General features: G+C 42.1%; 1 protein-coding gene across 1 annotated transcript in view; it reads left to right on the top strand.

The window, feature by feature from the left end:
* CCNYL1 (cyclin Y like 1) overlaps positions 1 to 11,290 on the top strand; it is a 332,747-nt gene extending 321,457 nt beyond the window's left edge. Inside the window, exon 10 of the mRNA XM_085648879.1 lies at positions 9,014 to 11,290. Within this exon, the coding sequence (XP_085505005.1) occupies positions 9,014 to 9,130 (117 nt within the window). The 3' untranslated portion in view covers positions 9,131 to 11,290. The remainder of the gene's footprint in view (positions 1 to 9,013) is intronic.
* Positions 11,291 to 15,287: the final 3,997 nt, after the last annotated feature.

Raw genomic sequence — 15,287 nt, 5'->3', positions numbered from 1 at the left:
TGAAAATCACGTGGATTGCTGTCCCAGTGGAAATTAAAATCGCCCACAACCATGAGTCTTTGATAGCGTGTACTAAGATCTGATAAGGTTTCGCTAAAGTGATCGCAGAACCCTGGTGAGGCGTCCGGAGGGCGATAAACTGTTAGCAATACAAAGCAAGAGGAGTCAGACGTAAACTTAACTCCTAGGAGCTCCGACTTATCCAGGCTTTCTGATAATATTTTGGTGGCCTTTAGACTAGATTTGAAGAAAGTCGCCACCCCCCCACCTCTTCTATCCTCCTGCCTGTTGTGCCAACAGACATCAAAATCATCTGGCAGGGAGGAAATGAGGTCGGGGACAGATGCCTCCCCCATCCAAGTTTCTGTCAGTGATAAGATATCAATATCGCCATCTTGAAGGAGGGTGAAAATTTCAAGACGGTGTTTGTTTAAAGATCTTGTATTCAAGAGAGCCACTGTCAGGCCCGGCGATTTCACTGAACTAGATACAGGGAAGACTGGGGGAGCGTCAGCGTAGGTGGGAATCACAGCGGGAGTCCTAGAGATGTTTTCCTTTCCCAAAATTGACAGAGTATGGGGTTTAAGCGGAAAGGCCAATGTGGCAAAGGACATCAACTCGGCAGACGAATACCTCAGCATTTGGCCAGGGTTTATGGCCCCTGGTCCCGGCAGGGCGCGGACGGGCGCAGACGGGCTTGCCTTAGGCGCGCCTTCGGCGCGCCCGCTGCGCGCGTCCGCTGCGCGTTCGCTCCAGCGCACTAAAGTACCGTCCCCTACCACCGTCCAACCAATCAGCTCTGCTGTGCAGCAGCTGCTAACTCCCTCCCTCTTGGCACTAGACTGCGCTTAGGGCAAAAGTGGTGAGCCAACCGGAAGTAGGTCAAAGACGTGAATTTTTAAAAAACAAGCGTGACTTTAACACAGGTTTTAAACAAATTTAAAATGCAATTTTCATATGCAAACAGATACTTAAGCGCTGCTTTTGCCGCGACACATGAGGCAGGACTACCAGAGGGCTATCAATGCCCCTCTCGCTTCGTCCGCTGCGCGTTCGCTCCAGCGCACTAAAGTACCGTCCCCTACTGCCCTCCAACCAATCAGCTCTGCTGTGCAGCAGCTGCTAACTCCCTCCCTCTTGGCACTAGACTGCGCTTAGGGCGGAAGTGGGGAGCCAACCGGAAGTAGGTCAAAGACGTGAATTTTTAAAAAACAAGCGTGACTTTAACACAGGTTTTATTTAAAATGCAATTTTCATATGCAAACAGATACTTAAGCGCTGCTTTTGCCGCGACACATGAGGCAGGACTACCAGAGGGCTATCAATGCCCCTCTCGCTTCGTCCACATAGACCTCCCTCATGAATATTAATGGTATGTCGCAATTTGAGACCCCCTAGGATTTGCTGCCATCACCGGGATGGTGGCCTGCTAGGATCAGCAGACCACAATGTCTGTGATTGCTTTTAAATAAAGCAGTTATTTGTTGTTAAATGCAGCCTATTTTCCTTAGAGGAAAACTGGACACGTTAAAAAAGAAAAAAAATGAAACTCAAGTTTCATTTCTTAAGAGTAGGCGGAGTGGGCCTGCTCCTAAAAAAAAATATGAATTCAACCAACCATTCTTGAAGGGAAAGGAGTCCCTGAGGGCACCTTCCCAATTTGTTACCTCCAACTTTGAGTTGATGGTAAATCGAGAATATTTTGCCACCACATTTTGGTCATAAAACATTTGTACATAACACTGCAAATCGGTATTAACCCCTTCAGTGCCACGCCCTTTCCCCCTCCTGTGCCGGGCGTTGCACTAGTGGGTGGGGTTCATGACGAGATAGTCTCGTCATGGGCACAGCGCAACCGTGCTCCATGACGAGACTATCTCGTCATGGGCACTGAAGAGGTTAAGAAGGGATGTCCTAAACACGCCCTTTCCAAACACCGAATCACAAAACCCAAAAATTGTGATTCGGTAACAAGTTACTGAAAATAAACTTGGGTTTTGTACAGCAGAAAAAGCAAACAAACTGTTTCTGCAACTGCAAAAATACTTTCTACATCTGGCCTTTTGTTTCTTGAAATAGATGTTTGCAAAACAAGGAGTAGGTGGTTTAGGGCTACTTACTTTGCTTCAATGGGGCACTAGATCGTACAGAGCCTCTGCTAAATATGGAATGAAGATCGTCCCTTCCAGAGGGTGTGGATATACTCTTTGTAGAGGAAGAAGAATGCTTTCTAGTGGTGGTGGTCTGTTATTCCTTTAAATTGTTCTCCAGCTATTGTTTTGAAAGATGTTAAAAGGCATCCAGGGTTTCTAAGAGCAAAATGTTGAAAGCAGGCTCGATTGGTAACTTTCAAAATAGTAATGTCATCAAATTAATTTAGTTATCAGATTTGAGGGAGAGGTGTACTAAGGAGATAAGTTCTCTGCAACACTGGATGCCATTTCAGATGTGTCTAGATTGGTAATGGTATAGATTGATTAGGAGGATCTCACTGAGATCAATCTCTTAGCAGGAAGAGTTAGGACTGAAACTCTCTGTAATCGCTGTTGAGACGATGGACTAGGTCTAGTCTTGTTTAAAAGGTCCACTCATTTGATACAAGTTGGGTTTCTTAGTACCAGTGCTAGAGTTGACCAACGGAAAAAAACTTGAGAATTGAATTGGGCAGTAGTAGAAATGAGACGTTGCACAAGGTGGTAGTAAGGCATGCAGATGGGGTGAGATAGAAGAGAAAGCAGGTGTGGCCTCTTCATTGAAAGTTCATTCACCTTGGTGGCATTGAAAGTGGCAGAGGCCTTGAAACTATTCTCCCCAAGACCAACTGTTTGACTAAAATCTTAAAGCTATCTTATGTGCTACAGAGCTCCTGCTTCCTATCAACAAAGCACTCCTAGATCCTGTTTTGGCTGCCTGTGAAAAACTTATTTTAGGGACAGGAGTCTACAGACCAATTGCATGATGACAGACCGCTACTCCAGACCCAAAATTTCTGTTGTACACTTCTCTGGAGAGCATAGTGGTTCAAACCCCTTTCCCTCAACTGAACCCTCGTACTCTGGCCCCTCCAGACTGAGTCTCAAAGGCTTAACTTTAATGGCTGAAAAGTCTTCACCTCTGTCAATTTAGTACCTTTGTGTGGTTGACGCTATGTTCGTGGCTTTTGGAATCTGGTGAAAATGACTGTTAATAATCTTCCCGACCACATGAAGTAGCAGTTTTCATGTGTGGTTAATGATGTCCTGTATGCCTCCAAACAGATCCTGAAATGGTGGCTTGGACTCCACTGACATATTGGCTCGATGTCCAAGCAACTAGTGGATAATGAATGTCTGAAAAAGTGGATTGCTCCTTGGAGTTCTACTGAAACTGTCCTGTAAAAGTAGGCTCGCTACGCTTGGCCTTTCCAGAAAGACAGTTTCGCACCACCAGTGTAGTAAATTTTGTGGCTTTTCCTGGCACACTAGTCATAACCGTAACATCCATTCTGAGGGCCTGAGCCCCGCAAATACCACAGCAGATGTAACCCACCCTACCTCCCCCACCGCCTGCTTCCCCCCACCACCACCACCACAGACCTCCTGTGCAGTCTGACATTCCCATTTCTCCACCAAATGAGGGATGATCTGACTGATCAGTGAAGCTACAGAGTACTGCACATCAGATGAAAGGGTTGGGAAGTGATTCCAGATCTTGTACATAAGGGAGGGTGGGGGGGGGGGCGGATTGCACAAATGCATTTTTACATACATATAGGCACAGGAAGATTACATGTTTTGTCCAGAATCACACAATTTTAGATCTAGCTCTGAAGCCAGTATTCAAAGCTGGGTCCCCAAGTTCTAAAGCTAGCGGCTTGAGATACTTCTCCCATTGGTGACCTTGGAGAAAAGCGCCATGGGATTTTCCTCTTTAATTCTTTATCACAACTCTACATCTTGATCTGTTAATTTAGCAGGACGTCTTAATAATGTTGTCCTTGATCAAGATATTTTCATCCTCTGAAGGGGATTGGCCGGTGTACTTGTACTTCCTCTGTTTGCTGCCATTTGCCAATTCTCCCTACATGCTGGTACTACCCAAGGTTCAATGTGGTGGTGTAGCATTATAAGTTCGAGGTTCTACCATTTTGTCTGACAGCTCTTCAGATGTTCAACAAGGTGCTGGTGATGGTGGTAGCTTCACTAAGGAGAAGTGTCCACAAATCTCCATAATTAGATGACTTTCTTGTGAAGGCAGGCTCTCCTGCTCTGGTTGCAGAACATCTTTAGTGTACTAGACCAGCATGCATGACTTGGACTTTACCATCAATGCCCAGAAGATGCCCCTTGTCAAAGATGTCTCAAACAGTTGTAAACCACCTTCAGACAACGACCAACTTGTTGCTATTATTGGGTTTTTGCATCAACATGCTGAAGTCACTCCTCACTCCTTCACAAAGTTTGCCCGTCATTGGAGCCATCCTAGACACGGTGCTCTTTAGAGCATTCCCACCAGGACAAGATGATTATTATTTGCAAGATGGTAGCACAAAGCAGGTGTTAGCGGGGTTGGCCCAGCCTCTGACAGACTCATATTGGCCTGTCTTGATCCAATCGTCGCCGGAAGAGACCGTGGGCACATCCCTCGCTGTGGGACAGTGCTTGTGATTTGTATAGCGCCTCTCTCTCGCTCTCATCTTTCTCATGTGTGCCCTGTGAGAAATTGGGTTGTTGGTTGAGGGGTGTGTGAGCCCTTCTCAAGCAACAGCTACAATCCTGGTCAGTAAACCACCTATATCACTGAATTAACCTGTGCTTATCACTCTGATAGCGAGGCACAAAAGCAGCCATGCTTAACTTAAGGGGCCAATGTGTTCAGTATTTATGCAGCACTCAAACAGTAATAAATCACAAACGCAACACAAGAAAAATCCCACACCAATATAGAAAAATGAAGTCACTCAAACTGGAGATGGTTTCCTTCTTGGAATTTTTTTATATATTTTTTTAGTTCTTGCACATCTGAGTTTGCTCTCTGCTGCAATTTTAAGTTGCATCATAGCCACACATTTACTCAGGTAAGAACAACTGTTGACAGTACATGAAAGCAACTTGCCTGTTATAAACACACGATGTAGGCTGTGTTTTATGGAGTGTAGGCATGTGCTTATGTTTTTATTTAGACACTTCTCGTACAGAAGTTTGGTTAATGTTTACATGAATGTGGATTGTGCACGCCCTCATGGCTTTAATAAGGTGTGTTTTGGAGACGTGGTTGCAAGGGTGATGCTGCAAATCATGTGTGCGCAGATTGTAGTTTAAAGATGCAACTTTCGGGTGCTCTTGAAGGTGATAGAACCGAAGATCGATCCCAAAACCCTTCTTTGCTGATGTTCATTAACTTCTTGAATCAAGTTTGTGTGCTTCTTGTAATTATGCGTATAAGCACTCACTGACACCTGCGGATCATGTGTTTGAATTCCATCTGGGCCATTTCTGCTTTTTATACATCAGTTAGTTGACATTAGCTCAAGAGACCGAGAAGCTAAGCCTATTGTGGTGTAAGCAGTACACATGGTCCTAAAATGAGCTTTACACCTTCATTCTGAGTATGCTATTGTCATTGTAAATATGCTAATTCATAGGTGTAAAACACATAGTTGCCTTTTGACCCAAGCTGGTAACTCTCTCCAGCTCACCTAGTCAATCAGAAGGGGGTTATATTCTATTGCTGGTTCTTTAAATTGTTATGTGCATTTGTAAAGCGCACTATCACCCACAAGTGTATCTTGGTGCTGAGTAGGTTTGTGTGTCTAACCCTACCTATGGAAGGTTTATTTATTGAAAGCAAAATATTCAGAATTTTGCAGAAGAAGAAAGGAGGAGGCTCTGATGTGGAGAGGGTGCTGATTCCACACTTTAGGACTAATGTCAGATAACGCTTTTCCTCCTGATCTGGTTCTGTGTATGCATGGGATGTTGGTAACTAGGAGTTCTGTGGAGCAGAGGTGTCTGGATGATTGGTGGAAGATGTATCTCTTCAGGTAGGTGGGGCTAGAGATGTAGAGTGCCTTGAATATGTGTGTGAGGAGTTTGAATTGAGCATGTTTGTGTATTGGAAGCCAGTGTAGTTCCCCGAAGTGTGATGTAATGTGAGTTCTGTGCGGGAAGTTGAGGATCAGTTGGGCTGCAGAGTTGTAAGTCTTCTAGCGAGTTGCTTGGTGATTCTGGTATAGGGGGTGTTCCCATAGTCCAACTTGCTGGTGACTAGGGCGTGAGAGACAGTTTTTCTTGTGTTGCTTTGGGAGCCATTTGAAGATCTTCCTCGGCATCTTCAGGGTTTGGAAGCCGGATGCAGTGACACTTAAGACTTGTGCAGTCATGTCCAGTTTGCTTTTAATTATTATTCTGTGGTTCTTGGCATAGGTTCTAGATGTGGGTCTAGTTCTGAGTTCAGCCATCCACCAGTTGGAGTCCTATAGTGGGGTATTCTTGCCAAAAAATCACTACTTATATCTTGTCCATGCTGAGCTTGAGGCAGTTGGCTTAACATTAAGGGAACAAAATGAGTAAAAAATGTCACAGTACGATGTCGAGGGAGAATGCACCCAAAAATTCAGAATAGAGATGGGGGGGTCAATCAGTGCTTCGTACTCGCCCCCTTCCTGTTTGCATTGTATATTAACAGCCTGGGAAATGTGCTAGTAAACAAATGTAGCAATCTTCCTCAAATCGGTAATCGTCCGATCCCGACTCTCCGCTGTGCTTACGATGCCATGCTCATAGCCCGTACTCCATTGGGTTTGCAGTCCCACTCACGAACTTTTAACAATTTTAAACAGGATTTAGGATTATTAGTCTATCAAAGTAAAACCTTCATTATGAAGTGCGGGAGCAGGTGCTCTAAGTGCTGCGACATAACGATAGGCAGCTCCAATATCTGTTCTACTGCAACCTTTTCCTATTTGAAAATTGTATTTGATGAGGAGGGTTCGTGGGTACAATCCTTCAATCCCTGAATGCTTCAGTTCATGAAATCCACAACGGCCCTGTGTAATTTTGCAAGGAAACAGGGTAGGAAGCCCCCCAAACAGATGCTAACTATTGACAAAAAAGGCTAAGTGATTGCCCACTGCCCTATACAGGGGTAGGAGGGGGGGGGGGCGAGTGTGGTAACATATCAATTGTCAAACCCTACAAGTGGTGGAAAACGCCTTTTTAAGGCATTTTCTCTCAGTTCCCAGTAGCTGCTCTATAGTTGGATGTCATGCTGAATTGGGGATATCCTTCTTAACAAACATAGGTAAGATCCATCAAATTCTGTGTTGACCTAAGATTTTTGGACATCTGAGCATACCGGACTTAATCCTGACATTATCAAGGCCTGTCTTAAATCCCCTCTTGCCCTTCATATCCCTTGGCTGAAATACATCAAAAACTTCAAAACTTTGTTAAGCCTGAATATCTAGTATATAGATCAGTCGAAATTTACTAAAGGCTGAATATGTCACTGCTTGAGGTTTTAAGGATGCCCACAGGACTGTTGAAGCCTAGTGTACTTAAACACCAAATGATGCTGTTCACGTTTGATATGCAACCCTATCTTGAATCAGTACACGACAGGCATAGGTTTGTTCTAACTCGTTTTAGAATGGACATATTTCCCCGCCTGACTAACTTCCCTAATATAATGGATTGGTCCTCGCCTTTAAGTGACTGTGTCGTCCCAGAGCGCTATACATATTGTTTTCTTCTGTAAATTCTATAAGAGACAAGAGGATGCGTTTAATTATACCATTGTTGAGGTGTTGTGATTATATGCAATGTCGGTCTGCATATCTGTTTTTACAAACTCTCTCTTTTTATTTGTAATATGTCAAGATTTTTATGGGCTGTGATTCATTGCAGAAATTTGTTAGTTTGTAATCCTGTTCTCGAGGAGTATTTTTACTCTCATTTGCAATCACGAGCAGCATCTGAAGCTTGTATTGTAACCCATGTAAATATGATCTTTTGATTTTATTCTGGAGGATGATTTCATGTATTTCATTGCATGCTTTTATGATTTTTAAAGTGAAATCAAATACAGCTTATTTGACTGATTATTTGAATGTGAATAAAATTTTTAAGAATACGTAATATTTTTGACCACCTTTTGAAGGAGGCTACTCGTGGCATCTGATATACATCAGAAAACATACTTTCCTTTAAGAGGAGAAACTGCCATACATTATTCAAATTTCTAGGAGAATGGGTTTAGAGGTTAATTTAAAATGACCAGTAGTTGTAAGTGTTCTTTTGTTGGTAGTCTGCAGCTACTTCTTGAATACACTGAACTACTGCGAGTTGATCTGTGCTCCTTAACTTAGTCATCTTTGAAAAACAATTGCTTTCAATTGTGTACTTGCCTGTTGAGAGATGCACATTTCAACTAGCTGGACGGTAATGAATATTTATGATCACTTTAAGTGCACCCTGAATTTTGGATCACATACACCAATGCATATTCTTGTTCTGCCACTGGGCATAGCTGCTTCATCATCCTTTTGGTTGGATGTGCTGTATGTTTCCACTTCTGTCAAGAAGGAACTAATTTTTCCTTTCATTTTGGATTTTTTTTCTCCCCTATTTGCCTATGCAAACAAACATTGACAAAGCCAGTTAACTCTGTGGTCCCCTTTTAAAAGCAAGATTATTGGCTTTGCCAGTGCTTGTTTAAAAAGACAACCACATTTTTTTATGTTCAGACTGTAATAGGCACAGAACTTACTGTAGCTTGCGACGAACCGAGGAAGGTCCGCAGATGATCTACAACTCCCACAAGTTGATGAGTGGTCCTTCACTTATTCTTCACCTTGGGCCTGCTGTTGAATGTTATTGGTCTGAATTGTGCAAGTGTTGTTAACGCAGTGTAAGAAAGAATCGAAGAGCTCATTAAGTGAAGCCATTACTTTTGAAGGTCTGCCTTGATACTGTTTTACCAATGTTCTCGTTATGCATTCTTTTAATGCTTTTCTATTTTCAATCGATTGCAGGCTATCTCCAGGCTTTGTGAAGATAAATACAAAGACTTATCTAAAGTTGCTATGAGAAGATCATTCAGCGCTGATAACTTAGTGGGCATTCGCCGCTCTAATGCCATCATCTCCTGAACAGAAGTCCCCAACTACAGGGGTAGCACTCTGGTCTAACTAAAGAACACTGCCACCTCCTGCATCACACAACCAGCCAGCTGTCACGGTGTCTTCCAGCAAGAGAAGGGGGCAATGGAGAAAATATGGAGACCTGGCCTACAGACCGCTGGTCCGAAGGAGCACGCTTTGTCGGGGCAAATAAAGAACCTGTATTACAGCCTCAATTTCTCGTCCTTAACGTTTCCAGAACTGCAAAAATAATTTATTTTTAAAAAATCTACTCTTTAATCTACCCCACGACCTCCTTCAGATGTTTGCTTACTGTGTAGGCATATAGATGTGAACTATGTGAGTTTTTAATACGTAATAGTTTTACATTTTAGGACCTTAAACACTAATCATGTGATTGTAGTTCAATTTTTCTTTCCTCTTCATTCTTTTTGTCTTTTCAGTTTTTATCTTTGTTTTAATTTATTTTTAATTTTACTGCATGCAATGAGTCTGTGCAGTTCTAACATTAAGGTATGAGGCTCGTCCGTACAGTAAGCCACGTTGAACCTGATAAAGTGTAAAATTGAAATACTTGTTATTTTTCCCCCTTAAAAACAGTTGGGGATGTTCTCTCCTGTCCTTTGAAAGACTACTAATAAAGCTGCTAAATGAAGCCGGTGCTCTTGGTGCAGCCTGCAGCGTTGCACCGGATTCCGAACGGCACTCGATGCTAATATTTCTCCATGATGGCTTTTGATTGAAGGGAAATAGTGGCAAGAAATTCCATTGCTAGTATTGCTTCTTGATTGTGCATTTTCCTTAGAGTCCATTTGGTATTTCTGAACGGATTCAATGGTGCTGTTCGTGCTACTGCTTTGAGAGAGCTGCAACCTGTATGCTTTTTAAGGCGCTCTCAAGTCAACGGTTACTGCGACTCAGCCACATCTGCATTAAAACACACTTGTGGTTGCGTCATTCTAGTGATGAATATTTTATTATGAGTTTTTAGAATGCCTCCCTGAAAACCCTGCCAGAAACTGAATGCAATGTTCCACGCATCCAATCTTGAATGGTTAACTGGTTTGTTTGCTAGGGTTTCAGAGTACAGTGCAATCCGAATATTCTAGACTCTGGCACAGAGCCACATGAAGCTTTCCTTGATATGTAATTATGTTTGAAGATGGAATTCTGCACCAAAGAACAGAGCTCATACACGACTAAACTGGCAGAAGATTTAAGTCCATGACGTCCAGTATGTTTTTTTTTTTTTTTTTTTTTAGCAATGGAAGAAGGCATAGCGCCTTTTAAATTTCTAGTGAAAGCGAGTTTGAATCTTACTTCATGGCAGGTATTTTCCTGCATGAGTCTCTAAAGAAAGACCCTTTTTGATGTGACGTGGAAGGAGCATGAACAGGGATACATTCTAAAACACTGCGTTCTGACTGATGGTCCTTCAGATGAAACCAGTCATGGAAAATGTGATTTAATCCATCAGGTAAAACTCTTCAAACCCAGAAGTGAGAGCTGCTGTTTATCTCGTATTGCCTTATATTTAGTATTAACAAAAGCTACGTTTATGTTACTCGTTAAAACACCTTTGTTCAGAGGCATGCTGCAAAGATAACTCCTTGTTTGTGATGAGTAGAGGCTTAAATAACATCCTGAAAACTACAGGCAGACCCTCTTTTACTTGGAAGTAGTTTTCTGGTTTTCCCAGTAGATTTGGCGCATTACAGTTTTTCTTAACTAACGCGCTGCCTTATTTGCACCTAACGTTTCTCCATCCTCTACGCACCATTAACACATGCATCCTTTAAAGCATCCCCCCTGACTAAAGTGATCGACAGCAAAGCATAACCATTACTAATTGGCGCCAAATGTTACAAATGCCTTCTTGAAGGATTAACAGCATTCGTATTCATGTCAACTCCGAAAGTCTCAAACGTGGTGTTGGATCAAATAATTTGTCTTTTGGAAGCCCTCTTCTTCTGTTGATCACTTTCTTTCCAACTGTTTTACATATACGAACTGGGTATTTCAAGTACGGAAGCCTCGCGGCTCCTAATCTGTGGAGCCTTCATTAACCGATCTTGGATAACTTTGAAAACAATGTAACGGGCATCGGGTTGTTTTCCTGTCATGTTTATATTAAAAGAAAAGCTAATAATAAACTCTATTTTAATTAAAGGGATATGTGTTTTTGTCAATTATTAACCATTTTCTTTTCTTTAGAAAGTTACCTTCTATCCGGGCATGGCATGAGAAAAATCTCCGAGCACGTTTTACATGAATGCATTTACTTTACTAAAACTTCTTTGTAAAGATCACATGCCCATAGGACGGGTGCGTTTGCCACTTCAAATAAATTATCGGAAAATGATGCTCATGTATACATATGCATTCTGCAGTTGCTAGTTTAAGGCTTCTAGCAGCAGGAACGTCCCATAATACATAGCAGGGGCAATCAAGTAGTTATTTTTTCTATTGTAAGGTATAGACTGATCGTCGACCTCTGTTTTATCTTCTTCAATGCTTTTAAGTGTAATGTAACATAAGAACGACAAGAAAACAGGTGATAATCACACCACTGGTATTAGCCAGCAATCATCCACTGTCTCAAACGTTGTTCTTCAATCCACCTCACCCATTCCAACACCTAATCACCTCATCACGTCCCACAGTCATCCCCGTCCTATAGGCCTGCACATCCAGATGTACACATCTACAACATTCAGACTAAGATACCAAACACATTCCTCCTTAAATATACAAAAACAATACTCTGTCAACAAAAGAACTAGAATAACTACTCAACTACTTGATAGCCAAATCCCAGGAGCAACTAAGCAAGCCTAAACTAATAAAAATAGATCCAGAGCACGACCAAATGTAAAATTGCTATTAAAAGAAATCAGTAAGTGTGCCTCTTCACAAACACCCTTGCAGCACTTTGAGGCAAATTCTCTTGACAATTGACTACTTCCTTCATTCAAACCTCTACTTGCTCTCCTGCAGTCACCAGCTCATTCAGTCTCATTTCACCATTTATTTCCTCGAAGGATTTACTATGTATCACTCAACCTTCACTAATCACTAGATATTCATTCACATCCTGGACATCCGCATCAGCATCCCTCACTGCTTTCCCCCCGATTTGCATAAGGATACATGCAAAATGTTAGTCTGCCTTGATTCCACTCCTTGCATCCTCCACTCTAACTGCTTAAAGCACACCACTAACCCACAACGGATGGAACCACCTTGCTCGTCCTTTTTCTTCACACATGGGCCTCTTGTACCAACTAACTAGTGAGCCTTATTGCTCTTTTCCCTGATAATGCCTCTTCTACAGTCCTTATGTGCATCGTCTTTTCCTTGTACCTCTTGCCCTCAAACGAAGACCACTCGTCTCCCCGTGCTTCTCACCTTATGTGGTGTTGGCCCACATCAGGGCCAATTTGGTGCCTGGTTTATGTACATTTAATAATTCAAATAGCAAAACACCTGTAACTGAATTCAATGTTTTGTTGTATGGTTGTTTCTTCGAATGCATTCTTCCATAAAATGCCACCTTAACTGCCAGTTAAACTATTTGATTACCCTGCTCAGCCTCTCCACTTGGCCACTGGCATCTGGATGGTAGATTTTTTTTAATGTGGGATGCCACATTTTTTTAATTACGCATACAATCTTTAAGAGTACTGTGATCGGTTATCCAAAACCTCAGAGTAACTTCTCTGTTCATGAATGTGTGTCCTAAAATCTTGACACAATCTTAGATGTTATTTTCTCAACCATTTATACCTCAGGCTGGTATGAGTGGTGATAGAGGAAGACTATAGAGAAAGTTTTTCCTTTTCTGGGAGAGACTACTTAAGTATCCATGTTATCTATCACAACCTTCTGCTGGCTGGGGAGCTACAGGAAATGCCAGTGTTTGTAAGTCTACCAAGCTTGAAGTGATAGATGCACAATCAGCCTCACTCAACTGACACTTCCTTACATATCGGTCTGCCATCTCAACAGTACATGGCCACTAGTAGAACCTATGCACCCTTCTCTCAGTTCCAGACACACCTACAGGGCTAACGTGACACGCAAATGCTTTCATGTCTCTGCGCAGGTGGTGGGATAATTGTCACCCCTTACCAAAATTCCCTTGCACTTTACAAAAAGATTTGCCTTCATCATTTGTCCTCTCCCCTGGCCAACCATCCCTGACATAAGCCATCACATCAGACTCCGGTATCAGTCTTCATTTCTTCAACCAGTGCATGTTCAGACCGCACCAAATACCCTTCTCCGATCACCTTCCTCTCATTTAAGATACACATCGTTTTCACGCTCATTCTTTAACAGGATAACGTCAAGTCTTTCATTGTCATGCACTACATATGCAATCAGCTTGCAAACTAAACCTCCCTAGTACATAATGTTATATTTATATACCAATAATTGTTTACCCACTTGCCAGTTGTTCTGTAAGTAAGACACTACCACTTTCAGGAGCCAACGTATTTATCAGTGACATATTACAAAGTTGTTCCCCATAAAAATACTTTGGTCATGTACTACAGTCGAGTATTTGTGAGAGATTCTCGTTCATTGGCCAACTAATGCTTTCTGACTTCCTGAAAGTTATTGATTCATACGAGTGCTCCCTTTTCCTTTTCTTATTTATGCATAAGAACTACACCAATCCCGCTATTGCTTTTCCCTAGTCAATGATTTCAATTATGGTGGAAAATATGGTCTTTTATAAGGCTTAAGTTACACTTTGTCCTGTCCCCCACCCAAATTTACCACCCTTTGAGCAACTCCCTTCACGGTTCTGTTTCGCTTGCATAGTCTTCCACAAACTTAACATTAATCATAAAGATGAACAAAGCTATTTTTTTTTAAAGATACAAGCCCTTCATCACCTTAGTCTCGTTCTGTTTCAGCCGGATACGGTGCGATAATATTTGTATTCCTTACTTATTCTCTAATTATTCTACCTTGTGTAGTACAACATTCTTTGCAGTGTCATGAACGCTCGTTGGACACGTGCAAATTCAAGTGGTGAAACTGGTGGTGCCTGCATATGGCGGCAATAGTCCATCAATGTTTGGAAGGTGATGCCAGTCAAGACATATTTACTTGTACAGACTCTTCAAGTCAGTGGCCAACCTCGGGTCTCCAGAGCTTTTCAAAGAAATCACCACTTTATCCACCCCTAAGGCAAATGTAACTGGGTCTATCATGCTTTCCTTCCACAGGACTTGGAGCAATTCTTTCAGTTTAGCCGTGCATGTTTAACAGGACATTTCCCTCTCTGGTCAATAGAAACTCCCTTCTCATTAATCACTTAACTATATCTGTGTTTCAATGTATCCACATAATATTCGTACACCCCATCATGTGGAATATTCGCTCCTTCACCACCACCCCCTACTTTACAATCCGTGGCATGTTCAGGACTGTGCTCTCATTTCATTTTATCATCTACGCTTGAGGCAGCCTAATATGGAATCTCCTCTCTCAGCCATGTGCACTTTCACTTTGGCTCGGCACCTGTGGAAATCTAACTCTGCCCAGAATTATCCCACAAGTTCTGATGCCAGGTATTGTGTCCTGGTTTTATTTCCGTTTTAATTATCTTTCTTTCTCCCCATAACCTGCCAATTAACATTTTGCTTAAAATGGTAAACTACGATGACCACATCATCTTTTACACTACTTTTATGTTACACTTGCTAACGTTTTACATCGACTTCAGAAAACACCCACATATTTCTACATTAGAATTCAAACTGAAAGCATCCTTTTCTTCCTCCTCTCCTGGCACTAAGCGGGCCTTACTCCCCGTTAAAGCCTCTACACACCCAAAGTGACCTCTCTTCTAACACCTGTTGCAGATTTGATCAAAGCTAGGTACGCTTTAGTATTTCCCAAATGGCTGTAACGCCACCGTTCTCCAAGTTTTTCTGACAACCCCCAAATTCATTATTCATCCTCCAGTTATCTTTGATTCATGTGTTCCTATAGCATTGAAATCACGTGTGCAACGGTCTTCAACATTATATTCTGATTGGTTAACAGTCCTGACAGTATCCGTGCCAGATTTAAAAAAAATGCCCCTGCTCACCACATCCTCTCATGCACATTGTTTTGCTCTTGGTCCGTATTAAAATGTTATCTCAAT

The sequence above is a fragment of the Triturus cristatus genome, chromosome 3_2 (genome assembly GCF_964204655.1).
Source record: "Triturus cristatus chromosome 3_2, aTriCri1.1, whole genome shotgun sequence".
In the NCBI taxonomy this organism is placed as follows: domain Eukaryota; kingdom Metazoa; phylum Chordata; class Amphibia; order Caudata; family Salamandridae; genus Triturus; species Triturus cristatus.
Note: the sequence above shows the minus strand (reverse complement) of the source record. Positions and strands in the feature narration are given on the sequence as shown.